This window comes from Apodemus sylvaticus, chromosome 9 (genome assembly GCF_947179515.1).
Source record: "Apodemus sylvaticus chromosome 9, mApoSyl1.1, whole genome shotgun sequence".
Classification (NCBI taxonomy): domain Eukaryota; kingdom Metazoa; phylum Chordata; class Mammalia; order Rodentia; family Muridae; genus Apodemus; species Apodemus sylvaticus.
Genome location: NC_067480.1, coordinates 58,522,292 through 58,549,306, shown reverse-complemented (window position 1 = coordinate 58,549,306; position 27,015 = coordinate 58,522,292). Strand labels below are relative to the sequence as shown.

General features: G+C 40.3%; 1 protein-coding gene across 2 annotated transcripts in view; it reads right to left on the bottom strand.

The window, feature by feature from the left end:
• Ankrd44 (ankyrin repeat domain 44) overlaps positions 1 to 27,015 on the bottom strand; it is a 299,425-nt gene that overhangs the window by 83,016 nt on the left and 189,394 nt on the right. For both annotated transcript variants that reach the window (XM_052193557.1, XM_052193558.1), the window contains exons 11-15: positions 19,510 to 19,592; positions 18,303 to 18,366; positions 16,270 to 16,338; positions 13,207 to 13,347; positions 10,488 to 10,568 (exon numbers count right to left, since the gene is read on the bottom strand). In XM_052193557.1, coding sequence (XP_052049517.1) covers positions 10,488 to 10,568; positions 13,207 to 13,347; positions 16,270 to 16,338; positions 18,303 to 18,366; positions 19,510 to 19,592 — 438 coding nt within the window. The remainder of the gene's footprint in view (positions 1 to 10,487; positions 10,569 to 13,206; positions 13,348 to 16,269; positions 16,339 to 18,302; positions 18,367 to 19,509; positions 19,593 to 27,015) is intronic.

Here is a 27,015-nt window from a genome sequence, read left to right as displayed (position 1 = left end):
CAAAAAATGGAAAAATCTCCCATGCTCATGGATCATCAGGATTAATATAGCTAAAAATGGCTCTTTTGCCAAAAGCAATATACAGATTCAATGCAATACCCATCAAAATCCCAACTCAGTTCTTTATAGAGTTAGAAAGAGCAATTCTCAAATTCATCTGGCATAACAAAAAATCCAGGATAGCTAAAACTATTCTCAACAACAAAAATTCTGGGGGAATCAGTATCCCTGACCTCAAGCAATACTACAGAGCAATAGTGTTAAAAACTGCATGGTATTGGTACAGTGACAGGCAGGAGGATCAATGGAACAGAATTGAAGATCCAGAAATGAACCCACACACCTATGGCCACTTGATCCTCGACAAAGAAGCTGAAAACATCCAGTGGAAAAAAGATAGCCTTTTCAACAAATGGTGCTGGTTCAACTGGAGGTCAGCATGCAGAAGAATGCGAAATAATCCATCCTTATCTCCCTGTACTAAGCTCAACGCCAAATGGATCAAGGACCTCTACATAAAGCCAGACACTCTGAAGCTAATAGAAAAGAAGCTGGAGAAGACCCTTGAGGACATCAGTACAGGGGGAAAGTTCCTGAACAGAACACCAATAGCTTATGCTCTAAGATCAAGAATTGACAAATGGGACCTCATAAAATTACAAAGTTTCTGTAAGGCAAAGGACACCATCAAAAGGACAAATCGGCAACCAACAAATTGGGAAAAGATCTTCACCATCCCTATATCAGATAGAGGGCTAATATCCAATATATACAAAGAACTCAAGAAGTTAGACCCCAGAAAGCCAAATAACCCTATTAAAAAATGGGGTAGAGAGCTAAACAAAGAATTCTCACCTGAAGAACTTCAGATGGCTGAGAAGCATCTTTAAAAAATGCTCAACTTCATTAGTCATTAGGGTAATGCAAATCAAAACAACCCTGAGATTTCACCTTACACTAGTCAAAATGGCTAAGATTAAAAATTCAGGAGACAGCAGGTGTTGGTGAGGTTGTGGAGAAAGAGGAACACTCTTCCACTGCTGGTGGGGTTGCAAACTGGTACATCCACTCTGGAAATCAGTCTGGCGGTTCCTCAGAAAACTGGGCATATCACTTCCGAAAGATCCTGCTATACCACTCCCAGGCATATACCCAGAGGATTCCCCAGCATGTAATAAGGATATGTGCTCCACTATGTTCATAGCAGCCCTATTTATAATAGTCAGAAGCTGGAAAGAACCCAGGTATCCCTCAGCAGAAGAATGGATGCAAAAAATGTGGTACATATACACAGTGGAGTACTATTCAGCCATTAGAAACAATGAATTCATGAAATTCTTAGACAAATGGATGGAGCTGGAGAACATCATACTAAGTGAGGTAACCCAGTCTCAAAAGATCAATCATGGTATGCACTCACTAAAAAGTGGATATTAGCCTAGAAAATTGAAATACCCAAAACAATCCACACATCAAATGAGGTACAAGAAGAATGGAGGAGTGGCCCCTGGTTCTGGAAAGACTCAGTGTAGCAGTATAGGGTAAAACCAGAACAGGGAAGTGGAAGGGGTGGATGGGAGAACAGGGGGAGGCAAGGGGGCTTATGTAACTTTCAGGGAGTGGGGGGACAGAAAAGGGGAAATCATTTGAAATGTAAATAAAAAATATATCGAATAAAAAATAAAAATAAAATAAAAAAAGAAAAAGAAAAATGCAAAAATCTCCTAACCAAAACATCTAGGAACTCCAGGACACAATGAGAAGACCAAACCTAAGGATAATAGCTATAAAAGAGAGTGAAGATTCCCAACTCAAAGGGTCAGTAAATATCTTCAACAAAATTATAGAAGAAGACTTTCCTAATGTAAAGATAGAGATGCATATACACATACAGGAAGCCTACAGAACTCCAAATACACTAGACCAGAACAGAAATTCCTCCTGTCACATAATACTCAAAACACCATATGCAAAAAACAAAGAATATCAAAAGCATTAATGGAAAAAAGATCAAGTAACATATAAATGCAGACCTATTAGACTTACACCAGACTTCTCACCAGAGACTATGAATGCTAGAAGATCCTGGGAATATCTCATACAGACACTTAGAGAACACAAATGCCAGCCCAGGCTACTATTCCCAGCAAAATTCTCAATTACCATCAATTGAGAAACCAAGGTATTCCATGACAAAACAAAATTTATATAATATCTTTCTATAAATTCAGCTCTACAAAGGATAATAGATGGGAAACGCCAACACAAGGAGGGAAACTACATCATAGAAAAAACAAGAAAGTAATCTCTCAACAAACCCAAAAGATGATAGCCACGCAAACATAATTCCACCTCTAACAACAAAAACAACAGGAAGCAACAATTACTATTCTTAATATCTCCTAACACCACTGGTCTCAATTCCCCAATATAAAGACATAGACTAAGAGAGTAGATATGTAAATAGGACCCAGCATTTTGCTGCATAAAGGAAATGCACCTCAGTGCCAAAGACAAACACCAGCTCAGAGTAAAGGGCTGAAAACAATTTTCCAAGTAAATGTTTCCAGGAAACAAGCTGGAGTAGCCATTAGTCATTCTAACATCAGATAAAATCAACTTTCAACCAAAAGTCTTCAAAAAAGATAAGAAAGACACTTCATATCCATCAATGGAAAAATCTACCAAGAAGAACTCTCAATTCTGAACATCTATGCTCCAAATGCAAGGGCACACTCATTCATAAAAGAAACTTTACTAAAGCTCAAAGCACACATTGCACCACACACAATTATAGTGGAAGACTTCAACACCCCACTCCCATCAATGGACAGATCAAGGAAACACAAGCTAAACAGAGACACATTGAAACTAACAGAAGTTATGGGCCAAATGGATGTATCAGATATCTATAGAACATTTCATCCTAAATCAAAAGAATATTCCTTATTTTCAGCACCTCATGGTACCTTCTCCAAAACTGACCATGTAATCAGTCACAAATCAGACCTCAACAGATACAAGGAGACTGAAATAATCCCATCCCTCCTACAGATAATTACAGATTAAGACTGGTCTTCAATAACAACAAAAACAACAGAAACACCATGCACACATGGGAGCCAAACAACACCCTACTCGATAATAACTGGGTCAAGAAAGAAATAAAGAAAGAAATTAAAGACTTTTTAGAATTTTATGAAAATGAAGGGACAACATACCTAAACTTATGGGACAGAATGAAAGCAGTGCTAAGAGGAAAACTCATAGCTCTGAGCACTGAAATCAACCAAGTAGAAACAAAAAGAACTATACAAAGAATCAACAAAACCTGGAGCTGGTTCTTTGAGAAAATCAACAAGATAGATAAACTCTTTGCCAGACTAACCACAGGGCACAGAGACAGTATCCAAATTAACAAAATCAGAAATTAAAAGGGAGATATGACAATGAAAACTGAGGAAATTAAAAAAAATCAGATCCCAGTATAAAAGCCTATACTCAACACAACTGGAAAATCTGGATGAAACGGACAATTTTCTAGACAGCTACCAAATACCAAAGTTAAATAAGGATCATATTAGCCATCTAAACAATCCCATAACTCATAATGAAATAGAAGTAGCCATTAAAAGTCTCCAACCAAAAAAAGAAGAAGCTCAGGACCAAGATGGGTTTAGTGCAGAATTCTATCAGTCCTTCAAAGAATACCTAACACCAATACCCTTTATACTACTCTTCAAAATAAAAACAGAAAGAACACTACTCAATTTGTTGTATGAAGCCATAGTTATACTGATACCAAAATTTTACAAAGAACCAACAAGAAAAGAGAATTTCAGACCAATTTCCCTTATGAATATTGGTACAAAAATACTCAATAAAATTCTTGCCAACTGAATCCAAGAACACATCAAAACAATCATTCACCATGATCAGGTAGGCTTCATCCCAGGGATGCAGGGGATGGTTCAACATATGCAAAGCCACCAATTTAATCCACTACATAAACAAACTCAAAGAAAAAAAAAACACATGGTCATTTCATTAGAAGTTGAAAAGCATTTGACAAAATCCAATACCCCTTCATGTTAAAAGTCTTGAAAAGATCAGGAATCCAATGACCATACATAAACATAGTAAAAGCAATATACAGCAAACCAGTAGTCAACATCAAACTAAATGTAGAGAAACTTGAAGCAATCTCACTAAAATCAGAGATTAGACAAGGTTGCCCTCTCTCTGTTCTCTATAGTACTGTTGACTATAGTACTCAAAGTCCTAGCCAGAGGAAGTCAAGGAGATTCAAATTTCGAAAGGAAGAAGTCAAAGTATCACTATTTGCAGATAATATGATAGTATACTTAAGTGACCCCGAAATCTCCACCAGAGAACTCCTACAGCTGATAAACAACTTAAAGTGGCTGGATATAATATTAAGTCAAACATATCAGTAGCCTTCCTCTACTCAAAGGATAAACAGGCTGAGAAAGAAATTAGGGAAATGACACCCTTCACAATAGCCACAAACAAAATACAATATAAAGTATCTTGGCGTGGCTCTAACTAAACAAGTCAAAGATCTCTATGACAAGAACTTCAAGTCTCTGAAGAAAGAAATCAAAGAAGACCTCAGAAGATCAAAAGTTCTCCCATGCTCATGGATTGGCAGGATTAATATAGTAAAAATGGCCATCTTGCCAAAAAGCAATTTTCAGATTCAATGCAATCCCCATAAAAATCCCAACTCAATTCTTACTAGAGTTAGAAAGAGCAATTCTCAAATTCATTTGGAATAACAAAAAACTCAGGATAGCAAAAAACTATTCTAAACAATAAAAGAACTTCTGGGGGATCACCAACCCTGACCTCAAGTTGTACTACAAAGCAATTATGTTAAAAACTTCATGGTATTGGTACAGTGACAGGCAGGTAGATCAATGGAATAGAATTGAAGACCCAGAAATTATTCCACCCACCTATGATCACTTGATCTGTGACAAAGGAGCTAAAACCATCTAGTGGATAAAGACAGCATTTTCAACAAATGGTGCTAATTCAACTGGTGATCAACACGTAGAAGAATGCAAATTGATCCATTCTTATCTCCCTGTACAAAGCTCATGCCCAAGTGGATCAAGGACCTCTACGTAAAACCAAATACACTGAATCTAATAGAAGAGAACGTGGGGAAGAACCTGGAGCACATGGGCACAGGGGAAATGTTCCTGAACAGAAGACCAAGAGCTTATGCTCTAAGATCAAGAATTGACAAATGGGACCTTCTGTAAGGCACAGGACCCTGTCAATAGGACAAAATGGCAACCAACAGACTGGGAAAAGATCTTTACCAATCCTATATTTGATAGAGAGCTAATATCCAATATATACAAAGAACTCATGACGTTAGACTCCAGAGAACTACATAACCCTATTGAAAAATGGAGAACAGAGCTAAACAGAGAATTCTCAACTAAGGAAATTCGAAGAGCTAAGAAGTACCTAAAGAAATGTTCAACATCTTTAGTCATCAGGGAAATGTAAATCAAAACAACCCTGAGATTCACCTTAGTCAGAATGGCTAAGATCAAAAACTCAAGATGACAGTAGATGCTGGCGAGGATGTGGAGAAAAAGGAAAACTCCTCTGTTGTTGGTGGGATTGCAAGCTGGTACAACCACTCAGGAAATCAGTCTGGCAGTTCCTCAGAAAATTAGACATAGTATTACCTGAGGACCCAGCTATACCACTCCTGGGCATATACCCAAAAGATTCTACAAAATATAATAAGGACACATGCTGCACTATAACAGCCTTATTTATAATAGCCAGAAGCTTGAAAGAACCCCGATGTCCTTCAACAGAGGAATGGATACAGAAAATGTGGTACATTTACACAATGAAGTACTACTCAGCTATTAAAAAGGATGAATTCTTAAAATTCTTAGGGAAATGAATGAACCTAGAAAATATGTCTGAGTGAGGTAACCCAATCACAAAAGAATGCACATGGTATGCATTCACTGATGAGTAGATATTAGCCCCAAAGCTCTGAATACCCAAGATACAATTCACAGACCACATGAAGTTCAGGAAGAAGGAGGGCTGAAGTGTTGATGCTTCAGTCCTTCTTAGATAGGGGAACAAAATACTCACGGGAATCAAATATGGGGACCAAGTGCAGAGCAGAGACTGAAGGAAAGGCCATCCAGAGACTGTTCCACCTGGGGATTCATTCCAGATGGTCACCAAACTCCACACTATTGTGGATGCTAATTAAGGCTTGCTGAAAAGAGCCTGATATAGCTGTCTCCTGAGAGGCCCTGCTAGTGCCTGACAAATACAGAGTTGGATATTTGCAGCCAACCATTGCACTGACTGTGGGGTTCCCAATGGAGGAGTTTGAGAAAGGACTGAAGGACCTGAAGCGATTTGCAACCCTATAGGAAGAACAACAATATCAACCAACCAGATACCCAGAGCTCCCAGGGATTAAGCTACCAACCAAGGAGTTCACATGGCTCTGGCTGCATATGTAGCAGAGGATTGTCAGGCACCAATTGGAGGAGAGGCCCTTGGTCCTATGAAGGTTCAACAGATGCCCCAGTGTGGGAACAATCTTATAGAAGCAGAGGGAGAGGAGGGAAATGGGGATTTGGGGGGGGGGGGGAACCAAGTAAGGGGATAACTCTTGAAATGTAAATAAATTAATTAGATGACAGATGATAGATAGATAGAAAGAAAGTAGGAAAGAAAGAAGGAAGGAAGGAAGGAAGGAAGGAAGGAAGGAAAGAAAGAAAGAAAGAAAGAAAGAAAGAAAGAAAGAAAGAAAGAAAGAAAGAAAGAAAGAAAGAAAGAAAGAAAGAAAGAAAGAAAGAAAGAAAGAAAGAAAGAAAGAAAGAAAGAAAGAAAGAAGACCCAAAGTTTGGCCAACCATTTAAAAAGCATGAATTCATTCAGTGATTACACTTGAAGGGAAAGACTTAAGCTTCACCATCAGGAGTATAGACTAGACAAAATTATGAATTTCAAAAGCCTTTTCTGGCATAGTTGTAATTTTCTGAAATAGTAAGAAAATGGGCCACAAGCATCTCCAATGTGTGGCCCATGGTCTACTTGCAGCCAAGGTCTACAAATGTAGCCTGAAGCAAGAGAACTGACTTAAAACATTTTGAGTGTTTTCTGCATTGACAAAATCATGTTTGCAATGTCAAAGGCTAGATGCACTTGGCAGAGGAGTTTGCTTTGACCTTTCCTAAAGAGCCCCAAGCTCTAGAACACCAGCACCCTGGGATGCCCAGAAATCTAACCTTTGCTTTACAAGAGGCAATAACTAACTAGCTCGTTGCAGTATCATTTCCATTACCATGAGACAAATGTGTCCCCAACAGGTCCATGCTGATTTAATTTCCCGCTCTAATCAAGATTTATTAATTTTGACTTCTTTGAAACAGAATCTCATGTAACCCAGGCTGGGCTCAAACTCACTACTTACTGAGGATGACTTTGCATCAGCTGACTTTTCTAACCCTCCTTCCTCTACCTCCCAAATTCTGGGATTATAAGGATGAATCACTAACCACACTTGGCTCTCTGGGTTTTATGATTCTAAATACAAGCCTACCCATTAAATAAGATTTTGCTGTGGGAAATTTCTATAGTTTATTCATAAACCTTGAAGTTACATTTACCTACCTTTTGGGTTAAGGCCAAAAGTATTAAAAAGACAATCTAGTTCTTTAATTTCTACAAAACTGAAGAAAACTAAATTTGTAAACAGAATCTACTTGCCATCCTTATCTATAAAATGTTTCTAAGTAAGTTGAACTCTTGCTAAAATCCTTCTCTCATGACATCTTTGGTCCTTCACACCTTAAAAGGAAGTGCTTTTTTACTTGGGTTATTCAATGTCCGTGGACAGGATCCTGTGTATGACTCATTGTACACTGAATGTAGCTCTTTATATAAATCATTCATGAGGAATAGCATTCTATGGATACACAACCCCCAGTCTCTGACTTGGCTGCAAAAAAATTGATATGCTGAATTTACAATTTGGAAAATATTAAGAATTCCTCCCAGAAAATTATTTAGTCCAGAACATAAACTCCATGACAGCTGTACAGATACAGCAACAGAAGCACGGTGGAATTTAGATATTCTCTACACAGCTCCTTAGGAAAAAAAAAGGAATCCAGTGTTCAACTGGTGAGGCTTATCTTTCCTACTCCCAGGGCTAACTAGCAGTTCATCCACTTGAGATGCAAAATCAACAGGTCCTTGGCTTAGACAGGGGTGTGGTCTCATTCTGCAAGAAGGAGCTCAGGGCTGCAGTTTCTGATTTTGCCCCCTTCCTAGTGAGCCTGGGTGTTCACAGGACAAGCCTGCAATTCAGCGGAGAAAGGAAAGCTTGCTGAGGTAACTTAAAATTCTATTTGTTTTAACATCATCCTTTTAAATCTAGGTGTATTAAGGTGAAACTTGGTCATTATGTTTTATTCACAACAGTGTCTGTCCCTATCCCCGAAACACTCAGATATGTCCTGTAACCTACACCAGGGCCATCCTCTGTGTCCATAGCCCAGACCCAGGGACATGAGGAGAGAGCAGAAGGGGCAGTGAAGACGCCTTAGAGTGAACATGGCACCCAGGCACGAAAATTCAACCCTCTGGCAACTTGAGAAGAAAATGCACACATTCTGGACCGTAGCCTGCAGACTGCCAGGGCACTGTGTCCCCAGGGTGGGTGGGGACGGGCACAAAGTGGACCGACTGATTCATTGCTTGCTCATTTATTCGATAGTTATTGTACTAGCTAAGTGTTGGGCTCACGACTGGCCACAGATCTCTGCTTTGTTTGTGATTGGACTACAAAGAAGTGTCCATGTGTTGATGCCCCTGAGCAATGGCAAATACTCCAGACTTCTCACTGCAACAGTGAAGCCCCTGTCTGAAGCCAGGCAGGGGCAGGTGAGGTGGAATTGGTCAGCGGTAGCTGTTTATGAAAAGCAGGTTATCTGTAAGTCAAGGGTCTGAGGGGAATTTCACACCAAGATCTGAAGACCTTTATTTATAGAAACTGATAAATGGCTATCCCCAGGTCATAAAAGTAGACTCCAAGGTCCCACGTGGAAACACAGCATGTCCCCATGACATCTGATACATGACAGAGTCAGATATGATATTTAAGACTTAAGGCTGCTGACCTGTCTCAGTGGTAGTCAAAGCAAGCATATAATTTTATAAAAAGTTCAGGGGACCCTCTCAGCCAGCCATTGAATTGAGCACAGGGTTCCCAAAGGGGAACTAGAGAAAGGCCCCAAGGAGCTGAAGGGGTTTGCAGCACCATAGGAGGAACAAAGACATGAGCCACCCAGTACTCCCAGAGCTCCCAGGGACAAAAACATTAACCAGATAGTACACATGGTGTCACCCATGGCTCCAGACAAATGGTCTTGTTGGGCATCAAAGGGAGGAGAGACCCCTGGTCCTGGAAAGGCTTGATGCAGCAGTGTAGGGGAATACCAGGACAGGGAATTAGGAGGAGGCTGATTGGGGAACAGGGGGAGGGAATATGGCTTATGGGACTTTTGGGAGGGGGGAGGAAATCCAGGAAAGGGGAAATCATTTGAAATGTTAATAAAGACTATATCTAATAAAAAATAATTATTGATTTATAGTTCACATTTTCCACTAGAGTAATTAAAAGACACCATGTTTCTGGTCACCTTAATTTTGACATTTGGACCTGATATAGACTACTGTCTCTGGTGGGTCTTTGAGAAATAAAAGTCTAAGTAAAGGAAGAATGGAAATAGAATTTACTCCAATCAACTCAGAACTGATGTTCTAGTCCATGCAACTTAAAGAAATGTTCAGATTCATCACAGCACCAGCAAATTAAATAACAACCCAAAGTATGTCAGAATTCAAGTTTTGGAGCTGGCTATGCTACTGCATAAAATAATTTGGTCCATGAAATCGTGCCTACTTGAGGAGAATCTACAACCACTAGTTTCCTAAGCCAGCATATCCCTAGCAGCAACGTATAAACATTTGTCTTTATACAGAGGAGCCTAGGTTTTGCCCTCCCTCGGAACGCAGCTCTGATAGATCTACAAAATACCCCTACACCATACCTACAGCCCAGGGAACGTTGCAGAAGAGGGAGCAGAACTATTACAAGAGCTAGAAGACAGGTCCTTTACTACGAGATTGTGTCTCCTACTAAGACCAGAGGTTACGTTTCTAAAGTCTCACTGATGTTATTGCCCAAATGTTTGAAATGTAAATAAAGAATGTATCTAATAAAAAAAAAAGAAAAGAAAAAAGTCCCACACACAAGAACAGTAGGGTAGATGGATGTGTTAAAGGTGAGCCCATAGCCCATCCCTTCTTCCAGATTCCAAGCAAAACCCCCAATAGGAAGGCTTGCATGCAGCAACCCAGAGAGACAAAAAATATGGCATCCCATTGAAGAAACTTACAGTGCAGCGTCTTTTTCCTTCACTTCCCTGGCTCTTTCAAGTTCTTCAGAATTGTCATGGGCATTTCCTAAGATCATCTTACTGTTTAGAGTAGGAGACAGAAAAAAAAAATCACAATTAAGTTTTTAATAAAAACTTGTTGATAGTTTTTGCACAATTATATCTCAGTGATTTTATCCCAACCCAAAAGGGATACATTGGTTCTCCCCAAGGCCATCCAGGAAATCTAATTTCTCCCAAGGAATCCAACCAAGAACATCTCACTTTCCTAAAACTTCTCAGTGATTAAGACCAAAATCAAGTTGCCTATCTTACTACAGGCACCCTACAACTTTCCAAGCAAAATGAAGCGACTTAGCTCAGGTCCCTCCACCCCTACCACACCCTCGTGCTCTCTGGCCAGTCCAGTATCTCACATCCTCTAGGGAATCTTGATCTTTATCTCCTAGAATGACTCTCCATTTAAAATTTCCTTTCTAGCTTTTAAAACATGAAATATATTTGTTCCCTAGTCCCTCCTTCCTCTGATCTTTCCCCAGTGCGTAGCATTGCTCAATTAATAACCTGTGTGGTTATAAGACCCCAAGTATGTCATCTTATTAGAAAAATATTTTTGTAAATACAAAATGAGACTGTGAAGGATTTTGAGCACCATTGGAGGACTTTCGGCAGCAGGATGATGAAGGGGCTTAAAGGGGGAGTATAGGGGGTTAGGTGAGTGTGGCTAGGCGGCGTGGGGGGAAGGTGTCCAGGCGGGCCCTTGCCTGGGCACCTCTGCCCCTGAGGGACCACACACACACAGACATGGTATAGAATAGAGTTTATTCAGAATAGGGGATGGGAGTTAGTGGTAGAGAGAGAGAGGTAGAGAGAGAGAGAGAGAGAGAGAGAGAGAGAGAGAGAGAGAGAGAGAGAGTGTGGAGGGAGTGGAGGCCGGCCATGACCACGTGGGGGGGGGGGAGAGCCCCAGGGGCAGAGAGGTGAGAGAGTATGGGAGAGCGGAGAGCAAAGAGAAAGAGGAGGGGCAAGTAGCCCCTCTTATAGTGGGCCAGATCTCTGGGGCGGGGCATACCTGGCCATTGCCAGGTAGGTGTGGGGTGGAGCTTAGACAAAACCCCAACAGACTGGGCCATGCATATTCATTTGGGTGTATATGTGTGGGTAACACATGTATGTGGAGGCCAGAGGTCAACTCTGGGCATCCTTTATTGAGAGCCATCCCCCTTGTGTTTTGAGACAATTCTGCTCATTGTTTTGTAAGCCATCTAACAGGCTAGCTTCACTGCTCAGCAAGCTGACATCTTGCCTGAATTATTTCTTAAGGTTTATTCTTTTATTATTTTTTCATGTATCTGTGTTTCTGTGTGAGTGAATGTCACATGTGTGAGATGCCATCCTGTGAGAGGATCCCTTAGAGCTGGAGATATATGTGATTGTGAGCCAACTGGACGTGGGCCCTCTGAAAGAGCAGCAAGCTCTCTTAATTAATAAACCTTATCTCCAGCTCAGATGCCTGGGTACCTGTATGTGGGTTCTAGATAGCAAAATCAGCCCTCATGGAAACATTTTACCAACTGAGATACCTCTCCAGCCATGTGCGTGTATATACATGTATGTATATATGTTTGTTGTTTGTTCTTTAAGACAGAATTTCATGTAGCTTAGGCTATCCTCAAACTATCGGAGGATGAACTTGAATTCCTGATCCCCTTCCTTCCACTTGCAAAATGCCAAGATTCCACAATTGTGCCACCTCTTCTGGTTCATCATAAATATTTCTTAAATACTGGATCACAACCTATTACTAAATGTAGTCAATTAGGTTGAAGTTATCAAAATCAGATAGAAAATATAAAGTATCACATATAATAAATGTAAATATGGTTGTGAAATCTTTTATATTTCTCATGTATGAACATATATATGAACATGTGCATTAAATATGATATAAGATTATTTCTTATTTGGTTCACCTTCTTAAATATTTGAAAAGGTTGGTGGTATAGCCCAGGGGAAGAACATACATTTAGCTTATTTATAGGTTAAAATCGAATATTTAGATGTCATTGTTCTAGAAAAGAAGTCATTACCCCTTACCCAGAATCAAATGCCCCACAGGGGACAGCAACGGATTCAACAGCTGTCATGCAAACTCATTAAAATCTTTCTATGAATTTAAGAACTACATAAGCTGTGGGACCACACACCCTTCTTCCTTATAGTGGGGTTCAGTGTTGTAGACTTTCTATGCCTAGACACCTACAGTCCAAACATATTCAAAATAAGACATTCGTCTTCTGCAGCTGCTGAAAGAGCATTCATGCCCAGGTTAGGAAGAACAGTGTCTAATCTCATCACCAAGGCTGCATTAGTGGGTACATCTTACACAGGACATATATATTAGCAGATGAAACATTGTCGTGATAACGGTGGAAACTACTGTGCATGTCAAATACATTTCAACAGCTTTCCGAAGAGCTGGAAAGCCCAGGCTTGACAGCTCTTCTTGGCACTGAACCCAAGAGCCAAGAAGAAGTTAGTTATGCAATGGTGTGTAATAATAATCAAACTTAGAGACAGAATGGGGAAACCTGGGGTAGGGATGACCCTCCACTCTGAATGAGAGATTGTGTGCAGTTTCTAGGAGGCAATGTAAAGAAAACATAACAGCTCCCACCCAGCTCTACCCGAGATGAAGCACAAACAAGGCTATTTGTACTTTCTATCCATGTCTGATGCAGCAGCATAGTGCAGAGCTGTCCTTCCCCAGTCGTCTGTTTCATTAACGCTGGCTCCGGTGGTCACTAATGCTTTGATACAGTGGAAATGACAATTTGCAGCTGCATAGTGCAGAGGGGTCCTGGAAAACAAACGGTGACTGTCATTGTCATTATTACGGTTTACTCAGTCTAGCAAATAGACTCATCACTAACAGAAGCACTGGCTGAAGTCGTCTTGCTTCCACCCTCAGTGTGTGGAGGTTGAGGACAGCAAAGCTGAGTCTGCAAAGGCATTGGCTTCTGCCAAGACCAGCCTCAGTGGCACTGTCCTTTCCTTCTATTCCTAGTGCCTACCTCGGGTTAGAGCTATGCTATTTCTTGTCCATGGCAAGATTGGCCCATGAAGAACCATCCAGATCATCTTCATTAAGACCATTCTTAAAGACTACTAGGGAAAGGTGGGGGTGGGGTATGTGAGAGGCAGGGGGGATAAGAGAGGGCAATGGAGTGTATAAAGAATGTACTATATGCATGTATGAAAATGTCACAATGAAATCCATCATTTTGCATTAAGTAGAGTATGTTAATGATTTTTTTTAACAGATCATTCTTAACTGTGCCCTTCCCCCAGCCTTGAGCAGGCTAAATAGACCCTAAGTGTTCGCCACAGTTGGACCTTAAAGACCAAGGTGGAGTCAATTTCCTAGAGGAGCAGACTGCCTGCTGAGTTTGCTTTGCAACATAATCCATCTGAAACAAAGGATGGGTCTGTGAGCTCCCCCTATATAAACACAGTACTGACTGTTAAACTTTGAGCCTTGATCAGAAACTCTGTCTTGGTTTCATCCTTCTCCCCCACCCACCCCCCAGCCACAGTCCTTTTTCATTTCCAGCCTCTTTTAGGTACCCAGGTCTCCATGGCTGCTGCACAGCTACACTTAACTCTTATAAAACTTCTTCTAGTTTCTGCTTGAATTTTCAAAGGACCAATCCCCACCTATGACAATCCCGTTCTAAAACCATGAGTCTTTCCCATTGGCAAAAGCTGGATTTCTGAGCTTGGAACTGAAGGTTTTCCTGAGCTGTCTCAGTTTCTTCTACAGTGTCTCTCAGACCTATGCACATTCTGAATCCACTAATGACTGCCAACTGGATGCCAAGGGTCCACGTTCACAGCTCACCTTCACTCGTGCACATCCCCCCTCCTACCTATCAAGCCACATCCACCCTTCTGCTCGAGAAGCCAGTTCTTCTCATGAGAAACAGGAAACAACTTATATTACTCATTTTTAGTTTCAATTATTGACACTTTTGTTTTCTGGTATGACTAGAAAAATATCCCAGGAATAATAACTAGATAGAACACTAAAAATAAAGTAACTTTAGCTCAGAAATTATTAGTTTTCAAGTTTTTCTTTCATTTTATGGATAACTTAGGGCTCTTTTACTGGTTGATTTCTCTTTTCAGTCCAAAAAGAAGAATTACAATTATAAAGTTATACTATTTTACATATTGGATTGTTTTTAATTAATTGGACTGAAAAATGGCTAGGCATCTCTGATGCAGCTTAAGGACAAAGAGGAAGCTAGATGCAGGGACACTAGCCTATGACTCCAAGACAGGGGAGGCTGAAGCAGAAAAACTGAGTTCAAGGCCAGCTTAGATTACGGAGTGAGACCCCGTCTCAAAACTAAATGCAAGGGCTATGGATGTAACTCAGTAGTAGAGGGCTTGCCTAGCATGTGCAATACTGTGGCTTTGATTCACAGCAATACACACACACACACACACACACACACACACACAAAGTGGGGACAGACAAGAGGAGAAGAATAGAGAAGAGGTGGGGGAGGGAAGAAAATGTAAAAAAGAAAATAACAGTTTTTGTTTTCAGGAGACTTACAGTGGACTATACCCCACTAGTAAGGTGTGGTTATAGAGTATTCAGGGTGGTAGGGCACACAGAGGGACAGTCCCATAAGAATGACAAGTCAGTTTCATTTTATCTGCAGCTAGGAGTCAACATCAAAGAGCTAGGGAGCAAGTGGTAAGGACTTAGAAGGAATTGCTAGAGGGAAAGAGTATGTGTATATACACACCTATATATATCATGTGTCACATGTACATGCATCCATATAGTCATGTATGACAAGCAGGATGTGTTTTAGGAAGTGTAGCATTAGGTGGTTTTGTCATTATATGAATAAAAACTAGATGGTATAGGCTAATACATATCTAAGTTATATGGGACCACTATGGTGTATATGGTCAAGTATTGAGTGAAATGTTGTTACTTGGTACATGACTCTGTGTGTGTGTGTGTGTGTGTGTGTGTGTGTGTCCATGAATCAGCTGGCATCATAACAATCTGACTGCACAAGGGGTTATGAAGGTAAGAAAAGTTCTATGGTCTAGTGGTGGTTTGTGTTTATTTAATATTGCAAATGATTATACATTTATCTCAAAATGAAATGCCCAATACAGAATGCCCAATACAAAAAAGAAATTCTGTAGCTCTTTTGACCATATTTTAAATTCTTAATTTTGTGTGTCTGTGTGTTGTCTGTGTGAATGTCTCTGTTTCTCTGTATGTCTCTGTGTCTCTCTCTGTGTGTTTGGGAGTTGGGAAAGTCCCAGAAGGCATTACTAGATTTCTGGAGCTGGAGTTATAGGCAGTTGTGAGCTACCAGACTTGGGTGCTAGAAACTGAACTTCAGTTCTCTGCAAGAGCAGCACATACTCTTAATTGCTGAGCCATCTCTCCACTCCATATTTCAAATTTGGTGGGTTAAGCTGGTCTATTCTGCTGTTTTTCTAAAACATATCCAAGTCGGCACTTTTTTTTTTTAAAGCAGCGGAGAGAGTCCTTAACTTGTGTTTCTTGTCAGCTTTGTTGGTGTTTCCCTACAAGGAAGGATTGATTGCCTTCTGAGGATGGAGTCACCCCAGTTGTCCCATGGTGACCATCTCAGTGATGACGAGAACAGAGAACAGGACTTCTCAATGGACTGTTTCATACTCTTTTTTAGGTCCTCGAGGTAGGTCAGCCCCAAATACATACCTCCCACATTTGTCCTTTTTGTGAAAATCTGCTCCGCTGCTCTGCAAGAGCTTTATACATTCTACATTGCTAGAAAGACAGGGAAAATATAATTAGTATGGTCAGGGTTAATTACTAAGATACTTTAAAAAGAGCTGTTTTCCACAGTCTATGGGATGAGAGCCTCAGGTCCAAGATTCTACTAATAAGAAATAACCTGGACATATTCCAGGAATGCTGCAATGTAAGGATCTACATTTCCTTTCTCAAAACTAATAAATCAATAAATGCAAGGGCTTCATGGAACATTTTCAACCCAATGACTAAGGAATTTAATGATTACTACATGATTAAGTCCTCTGGTGATAGCCTCATCATTTATCCTAAAATTCTTTTTCAAAACCATCAGGAGTTTATGAAGCCACTTCAGCCTCTAATAACTCCGTGTCACCTTTAAACAACGAGGCAAAGTGGCTGCTCACTACCTTTTATCACAGCATAATAAATCCCCACAATAACCATTTCAGCTGGATACTCCTTAATGGAAAAGCGACAGCTGCATTTCCCTGTCTTTGTAACCCAGGTAAATAAATGTCCTGGACCAACACTGAAAATAATGTAGCAGATCAGAGCACAGTGATCATCCAAAGAAGCTTTGTCATTCACAAAGGCAATAAATCACTTACAACAGAGAGAAAAGGACCCACTGAAGTGAATTTTCCTGTTGAAGGGTGCATAGCTAATATTCATTCTGATTGGCATTTCAAACATAAACCCAGCATGCTGTGCTGCCACTTTCTGGGCAGGTCTCATATTAGGCACAGCCATCTATCATCATTCTAAACCTGAAACGCTAAGAAGTGGCCCAGAACATATTGTTTTATTATAATTTAAATAAGAAAAATGGTCCTATTAATGATAAGCCTGAGCAGGGCTCTCCCTTTTCTACATCTACCCTTCATAGCTGCTCTTCTCAGAGAGCGAGATGTAAGAGCCACAAAATACATGAATTTTAAAAGGCACAAATGAATTGGTACAGCACATCAGTGAATACACAACACCTCTCTCTTACTGAGATGGGGGATAGAAAAGGAGCAAAGATACAGGTGAGTTCAGCCTGTGTGGCTCATGACTCTCATTTGGGGGGCGGGCGGAGCTTCTTTTTAAAAATACAGTAACTTGTGCTCACTTCAGCAGAATACAGTAATTCCATATAAGATTTAGTTGACGACTCCAGAAGGGACCCGTGGAAATAAGGGCTTTGCCGTTTCATGGTTCATTCACCTCTGATAAATAGGTAATGTCATTGGTAACACACTTGATAAATGGAGAATTCCTCAAGTATTAAGAAACTGATCTAAAAACCAATACCTTCCCAATACAAGGTCATCTAAGAGATACTATGTCTGGTCAATACATGGTCATATATCAACAATACATTGATCAGAGCTTTGATCTAACCATTGATATGCAAAAGAAAAAAGCTGATGAAACAAAGCTCTCTACTACAAGGGAAGACACAAGGATTAAATTACTTTTATTTTATTTTATTATTTTATCTTTAGGATTTCCTTGGCCTTTGTTCACCTTTAATCATTCTATAATTTCAAAGCTCATTTTTATTACTATCTATAAATGAGCATAAATGGATCTAATTCTTTATCCTCTTAATCAGCACCTATCAATTGGCAACAAAGAAGGGAAAACTTGAGAACAAAGTTCAAATTCATTTCTTTTGGTAGAAGAGATGCCAAGCAGATACCCATGTTGTATGGCCTGATGTCTTGCAGCTGGGGTGGAGTGGGGGGTGGGGTGGGAATGGGAGATAGGGACACAAGGCCCATGAGCTACACAGGATGGACTGTTTATTTTTCTTTGGAAGCACAAAATCTGAGTGATGTGGAAATGGGAGCTAGTGACACTTGATATTTGGTAGAAGTGATTGTGACCCCCATTTACCAAGGAAAATTGCCTTTGGTTCACAGGCAATTCATGTCGATTAAGACATACAAAGTCATCAGGTCATGAAATCACCGCCACTCAGAGGTACTCACCCTCCTGCAGCAGCGGCGTGGAGGCACGTTCTTCCAAACGTATCTGGGGTGTCTATTTCAAAGCCTGCAGACAGCACGTGCTCATTACTAAACAAGGACACTATGCTATACTTTTGTCCTAGTTAAACCACAAGAAACACCGCAGAGACAGAAAAATCAGTTAGTAGGAAAACCAGAAGGCAAGCAATTGTAGTCAGAAAGAGGTTGTCATGGAAACAAAATGGTAACTACTCAGGCTTGGCGATTTTATAGGAAGCACCATGAAGTCAAAAAGGATTTATTTTTTTTGCATTCAGCCCTCGGTGAACCACGGCCCCATTTTTCAATCCCAGGATAGAAATTTATGAAACCAATTTGAGATAAGTAGGGCAGTGGGCAGGCAGACAGACATGTGAGAAACATGGAAGGCAGGGGAACAATCCTAACAGGCAGGACCAGACATTTCCTTAAGTGTGTCCCAACCTTCCCATGGGTCTAAGATGTGGGAAACACGTTCATGCAGGGATTATTTTTAAGCGTGCCAAAAGCAAGGAGACAAGAACCCACCATAGGCAACGTGCTTAGAGGGAGAAACAGGCCTCTGGGATAGCTAATGAATTAATTCATAAACAATCTTCACCCTGCGGGCTTCTACCACTTTGGAAAGCATGGGAACTTCTTAATAATATGGAGATTGGCAGAAGCAGGGATAAGAGAGATCAGCAGAGCTCCAAAGCAGGCTGGTTCCAGACAGCTCCGCATTAAAAATATAAAAAATTAAACCTTTGTGGAAGGGGATCTGCCCATGATGTTTCAATACCCATGGAATTGGATGATAATATGATATTTCCTATGACTGAAATGTTGGAAGAGCAGGCCATTTTCTTTTGTTCAAAAGTATCAAATGTTAAGTCACCAATTTAAGCCTCAAAGATTTTTTTTTTTCTTCCACAATTTAAGATTCCCAAATGTAAGCTCTGGCCATTACCCACACCCAGTTCGGAACCACGAAAAATCCAAGACCCTCATTCTAGGTAGCAACACTGGCATCCAAACAGTGTTGACCCCAGGGAGTGCCAGGAGCTGTCTGACGCAGGCAGGCATGGAGCCACCTCGCTCTGTCAGGGAAGACAACAGCCGTGTGCAGCCAGCCACGGAGACCAGACACCTAAAGCCACTGGACTCATCAGGATATATCAGGCCTGATCGCTGACACAGGTTCACTTACCAGATGATAATAACTTCCTGCAGCAGTCAGAGTGAGCATTTAGGGCCGCTAAATGGAGGGGGAACATGCTATGGATCCCACACCTGAGGAGAACAACAACCACTCACAGTAAAAGATCCCAAGAACGATTACCCTTTTGAAGTCCTCTATTGAAAACTCCCATAAGGATCCCTGAAGTAATTTTGTCATTTTTCCATTCAATAAATAACTATACAACCATTTTCTATCTTAAAATAAGATGATCTTGATTCTAAACCAATTAAAAGCCATAACCACAGAGATGTGTGCATATGTATGTATGTACATATGTATTGTGGACACATGTATACACACATATTTGAAAAAACCTGATTCAAATGAAGAGTTAAACATATATTAACATATATTATCCTATTGTTTCTTTCAGCTTAGTTGTTGAAAATCTCATTCGTTCATTCACTCATTCTTTTAATCATTTTTTTTTTTTTTGGATTTAGTTTTTTGACACAGAATTTCTCTGTGTAGCCCTAGCTGTCCTGGAACTCACTCTGTAGACCAGGCTGGCCTCGAACTCAGAAATCTGCCTGCATCTGCCTCCCAAGTTCTGGGATTACAGGCATGCGCCACCACCACCCTCTTTTTAATCATTTATCTATCTGGTCAACAGGTTGTTAGCCTAAGATATTATGCTTATTGCCATAGCTAATAATGCTAAGCAAGATAACTCTCAAGTCAAGAAAGCAACCTATTTTATTTCTTGATTCAATAAATATTTACTATTGATCTAATATGTGTCCATGTTTTGTGAAGAGCTAATGGTGGTTGTATTATTAAAAATAAAATGTTGATAAAAGTAACTGTTTACCTTTTGTAGGCAAAAGTTCATCTTCCTAATGACCCATGCTGATGTATATCAACCCACATCACTATACCATACACATCACTGGCACATAGTTCAGAAACCTAGCATGCTTTCCCTAAAAGTTGTTACAAAAAGAATCTAGGAAAAGATTTAATTAAGCCTGACATAGGAGCCCCTCCTTAGGATGATCCTGGAAGGGCAGGCAGCTCCTGCCTTTAGTTAATACTTCTCTGAGCGTCCCTCTCCACCTCTTTCTGAACAAGGACCTAAAGCTATATTTGCTTCATAACTAACAGTTTCATCTGCACCTGCTATGTACCCATAAACATTTCACGTAGCAACTCATTTTAACCAAATAATATATTCTAGATTTGTAAGTCTCCTGCCTACCCCCACAGCGTTAACTACCGAGGTGTATTCTCAGACACAAGGCAGTCCATTCTCAGATTTCATGGTTCATAAAGGAACACGTATGATTTGAACTTGTTAAGCTTTGGTTATAAATACTTTATTTTCCATCCCAGGTTATTACTTAGCATGTGTAAATGTGTGAAAGTAGACACTTTGCCACAGATAATTCAGTCTTCCTTCCATGTTTTGCAAAAGGCCAAGTGTCATGAATGAGCCTCTATCTCTCCCTCCATGTTGGCCTCTGTTGGTGTTTTCTTCCATTTTCTGTTAGTTTTCCTTTCCATATATGGATATTTCCAGCTCAGTGTATGCAATAGCTGGCATCCATCAAGGAGTGTAATTTTCCAGTCTTCCGGGCAATATCACGTGCAAGAGAGCTGCTTGTAACTGCCTCTCCCATCACTTATCCACCCCATTACAAAATTCTAAAAGGCAGTTGCACCATTGATGACCTGGACGCCCATGGAGAGAAGTCAGAGCATGGGAGGAAAGATTCTTATTTATGTGACTGTTTACATCATTCCCACTTGGTTTAATAAAACATATTACTTTTTAAAAAAGTATGATATAATGTAAATCTAACTAAAGGAAACTTAGAAGCTAATGTTATTATCATAAAATACTTTGATTTGTTTGGGAGAGGTTAAGCCAAAATAAATGATTAAAAATATTGCTGGACTTTTGAAAGAGGATATGAAGAATGTATAGAATTTTAAAAATATATAGACTATTTCTATAACATTTTTAAGTTTCTAAAGGAATGTGTCTGAGCTAAGACTGCATTGATGATGCCTTGAATGAACCTCATTTTTAAATATATACATTCACATATACATGCATACATGTAGATATACATATTTTATAAAGACAAATAATATATATGCATAGACACACAAATGTTCAATATATCTTATAAGGAGGTACTATATACACATACATGTTTATATATAGCATTTATTTTTTAATTATATATGTATATAATACATATATATTTGTGTATATAAATAATATATTTTATGACAAAATATATTTTATATAGAACAGAGCAAGCATGAATTAGAGAATTAACAGCAGCATCTACAAGGAACTAAAGCAATAAAACAGAAAGCAATAGTGTAACAATTACATAGTCTATTTTTTAACCTATTACCAATACTTTTGATCAATCTTTCCACTTTCAATAATTCATCACACTCTACATTAACTAATTATTTTCTTTGTCACTGCTACTTAGAAAGATAAAAGAGATAAAACTACTTTGATTTGGACTTTTCTAGCAAAAATTCTGTTCATTACATTTTATCTTATTCTGTAGTAAGGAGTCATTTTATCGCAGTGCTTGATGGCATCAGTATAGGTGCCATTATTATTGGCATTTGAACTTGAATGTGACACTGATTCATAAATCAAACTATATATCAAGGAAGCAGGGCAGAATTCAGAATCTCTGAATAATGTAGAAGGATTTTAACATTTGAAAAAAACATACTTTATTATAATATGACTGTTCATAGAGGAACAATTTTGAAATCTTTAGTAGAAAAATTTGGGCATGTCTGTCATAGTTAGGTGAAAAGCCTTGGTCTTAACTTCAGGCACACACTGAAGAGCACTGAGACTAAAAATGCCAAATCACCCTAAAGTTAACAATGCATAAGTTACAGGAAAGAGGAGGCCAAGTCTAGTTAAACTGCTGCATTTATTTGGCAAGTCATAAAATTAATGGAAGCCATTCGTATTTAGCTATTTTTAATTTAGCAGTTAGCTGGCTGCTCCTACTCAGCTACTCCAAAATAAATGAGGTCTGAAAGATGTTCCTGTGGTGTGCTATCAGAGGTGAAGGGGCTTTTGTACTAGAAGAATCTTGGGGTCTTTTTAATTTTCCTCTTGTATCAGGGGACATGTTTGCTCCTTCCTATACCTACTGTACTGTAGAACTTCTCTTAACCCTCTGCAGTAAAGAACTCTGTGTTTAAGGACAGGGAGTCAGAAGCTTTGAGTCCTGGCTTTGCTATTTTCTAACTACTTGGTGATTGGCAATCATATAATGGCTCCATCATCTGGAACTTAAAGAAAATTACAATATCTACACCACATGGTAATTAGAAAGACTTGCTGGGCTAAAGCACACAAAACATGAAACAAAGACATTTCTTAACTTAGAATGGAATCATTTTATAATTATTTAACCTGAATTGTTCTCATTTTTTTTTAAATCAAAACTTTTAAGGAATGCTATCTGTCACTCCAACTATTATTGCAGGCATCTGTGTATAACTGATAATGCTAAGACTGGTTCCTGCATTTGCAGCCAACAAATGCGATCAGTGCTTTGAGTAGCTTGAACACTCTAACATGGCTACCAAGTTTTCGTCTTGAGTGGCCACTGCCCGATCTACAGAGATTCTAGCTTCTCAGCGAACATCTTTACTCCTCCTGAGAGCCAAGCGCATGCAGGTCTCTCTGTCTGACACTTCACTTTCACTGCTGCTTCTTGTAATGTTTCTTAAACTTGTTAACACACTCTTGAAGGTCACTGCAAATATCTTTGGGATCTAAAAAGCCTTCTGGAAGAATCTTTTCTTTTTTAAAAATAATCTAAAAACTAGAATTAAAGCATACTTGGGTTCATCTGAATGACATTTTTTTTCCCATCATGTTTATGCCAAACCTCTGTGTTGGCATAGGCACATCAGATTACCTTTATTTGTATAGCATAGTTTGATTATAGTTGTCATAGGCCAATGGGATAGATATAAGTTAGCTGTAATAGACAAAAACTGTATCTCAGCCTAGGGAGGGATGAGGACACTGAGATCGTTGCATAAACAAAAGATGACATAATGGGTTAGAGTAAGGGGCACTGCACTGGGTGCTGAGCCCGTTGCCCCCGCCACATTGCTCAGACCTTCCTTCTTGCAATACACACTGAACCCTCAAGGGCCAGCAGCTCAGCCACCACAATCCCACAGAGACGGTGGTTTGGCATTGCACAGCCTGAGTCACTACCACACAAGTTATCAGACTGGCAATGGACCTCATGTTGGTATACTGGATCTCTAGACCCAAATGGCCAAGGAGAGGGTCTCAGTTTCTACTCCTCACTGGCTCTGTGAGTGTGAATAATGGAGCTAACCACAAGGTACTTACCCTATGGAATTTCTGTGATAGTTACTTGTAACCTTTAGAGTAGTGCCTAGCCTAGGTAAGCACTCATGGGTGCTCGCTACTATACTGCTGTTAAATTGAGCACTTTACATGAATGTTATTGTCTATGTGCATAATTTTTGCAGTTTTAAAAACATTCACTGATATGGTAATGTCAAAAATCCAAGAAGTTCAAAAATCCAAGAAGTTGCAGCTGGGCTAATGCTTATTATTTAACTAATAATAATGAAACGAAGTTTACACTGAGGATCTGAAATTCTCTCACTCCCATGACCTAATTAATGGATGTTCATCTCAGGTTTAGTTGACCCCAGTTTCTTCTCAGAAGCCAGTCCTGACCTTATAAGACAGGATTCTATGTCCAGTGTGTGTTCTTATATCCCAGTGGCAGTGTTAATTGCTCTAGTCACATACTTAGCATGTAGGATAGTCATTGTTTATGTAATCTGTATCCAAATAGATTATATATTTCTTGAGAGCAGGAGCCTATATAACCTCAGAGCTGGCACAGTGGGTGATAAGAGACACGCAACAATGGAGTCACAGTCGGTTATCTAAGTAACCACGGGAGCTATAACTGCTGTGATGGCTGCAGAAAGAACTCAGGGCATAATCAATGAGACAGAGGGCTTGGCAGAAAGTAGACTCCCTCCCTTTGATCTTGAGACACACACATAGCCAGCCCTGTTAGCCAGAGCCCCTCTGCAGGTCCTCTGCCTCATCCTTAGCCCACAACCTCATCTTTTCTACCCAGGACACTTGGAAGAGGCTGCCAAGTGTTTGCAGTCTGGACGGCCTCCGGTCTGGACGGCTATCAGAGGATCTTTCTTACTCACAAACAGGGTGTTAGACACAGCCCATCCTATACCCATTTATAATTCCTTAACAGCTTCCGAATGCCTCCAGATAGAATCCAATTCCTTGGCAGGACATATGAGATCCTTCTAGATTCTTCTTCCTTCATTCCTCCCTCATTCCTCCCAACCCCTCACATAAGCCAGGCCACCCAGCCCTAGGGCTTTCTTCACCAGGGTCATAAGCTTGCGTCCTCAGAGAGGAGCTACTCCTCATGAAAGGTCTTTGCTTATGCCTCTCTTTCATCACCCAGCTCTGTTGAACATCTATCCTGTTTTTCTTCTGCGGAAATGTCAGGTCTTCTGGGAGTGCCAAAGAGTAAGTTTCCCCAACTCTTTTAAAAGCTAGCTGCCAAGCTCCACAGTTACAAGCATAAGAGTGCAACCATTCGCCTCTGTGTGACCTCCACCATCATCAGGTCAGCGCCCCAGGAAGTCAGTGGAATCTAGTTCAACACAACAACTAATGAAGGTGAACCACTGTAACTACAAAGCTCTATGTTCCTTAAAATTCACTTCAAAACATCTGACCCTTGGTGAATTTCATAAAGAACGCACCAGGGCTACCATGAACCATCTTAATTTTGATTTATTCTTTGGCAAGGTTTTCAATTATACATACATTTGACAAATACGGAATTCCTAACATATGTTTTCCCTCCTAAAAATTCACTTATGGCTACCCACAGCCTCTGTGTTCAAGGCTAACCTCTGCATTTAAGCATTTAAGGTACTCTTGAATTTGTCTCTATTACATATTATTAGGTAATAAAATAATAATTAACATTTATTGATAGCTTACTATGCATTGGGTACTGTTCAGAGACCTTTTCAAAAACATGATCATTTTAATAAACTTTCTGGGTGTATTTAAATAGCTTGTACTCATTCAGTTCTTACCAGAGAGCTTTCCTGATAATTAAGTCATTTAATCTTCCTAAGAAACTCATAGATAGGTACCATTATTACTTCTATTTTTCAAAGCACAGAGAGATTGAGCAACAGGCTCAAAAATCACACAGTTCCAAAGTGAAGCAGGTAGAAATGGAGCCCAGGCTAGCCCAGCAAGCCTGGGTTTCTAAGCCCATCAGTGCCACTGGGGGTGGGGGGGACTGTGGCTCTCTGGTCAATGGAGGAGTCACAGCCCCCACAGGGGTGTGCCTGTCCACTTCTGCTGCTGTCCTCCTCCTGTGGGTCACTGCCATCTTCTGCTCTGCCAGACCTTCCTCTAGCCCTTCGCACACCCCTCATACACAGCCACACCCCCGCTCAACCTAACTCCCAGATCTGCCCAAGTCTCATTTCTTTGAAGCCTTTTCAAAAACCTCTACTTTGTAGAGGTTTTGAGTTTTCTTTTTCCTGTCAATTTTGACAACATAGACACCAAGCAGTTTGTCACAGAAGGCCTGTTTTCTTTTAGAATTCTGATCTATTGTCTTTGATGGGTCTTCGTCATAAGTAAGACTTGAGACCAACAAAATTATGAGCTCTTGCCAGGCGGTGGTGGTGCACACCTTTAATCCCAGCACTTGGGAGGCAGAGGCAGGCAGATTCCTGAGTTCGAGGCCAGCCTGGTCTACAAAGTGAGTTCCAGGACAGCCAGGGCTATACAGAGAAACCCTGTCTCGAAAAAAACAAAAACAACAACAAAAAATTATGAGCTCTTTGAAGATGCAGTCAGGTAACTGCTCATAAATCCCCCTAAGAACTCAGCCCCATACCCAGAGAGATGCTTTCGACATTTGTGTGGAATTGAATGCACAGCCAAGCCACACCCTCACATTCCCCCATGTAGCAGATGGACTCGATTGCACGCTAGAACTCTGTTTTTAAAACTGACCGAAAACTCTGAATTAATTTGAATTTGCCTGGTTATCTTTCCTCTTTGACAGTGGATGCTGAAACGAGAGAGAGAGAGAGAGAGAGAGAGAGAGAGAGAGAGAGAGAGAGGGAGGGAGGGAGGGAGGGAGGGAGGGAGGGAGGGAGGGAGGGAGGGAGGGAGAGAGACACTAGAAAGAATAGACCTGGGTCTGATGCAGCTGAAACCAACTGGGCCTCCTGGGCTATGTCATTAAAGTGCCCTCCTTGATTTCAGATGTGATCTGTGCTTAGCATAACGGCACAGATCCGCCTTACCCTGGATGACTGGGCGCCCTGCACTGGGCGACAGACAGCCTCCCTTGCCAGCACTCCCACATATGGTAGCTAAGCCACTGCATTTTCCCAGTGACC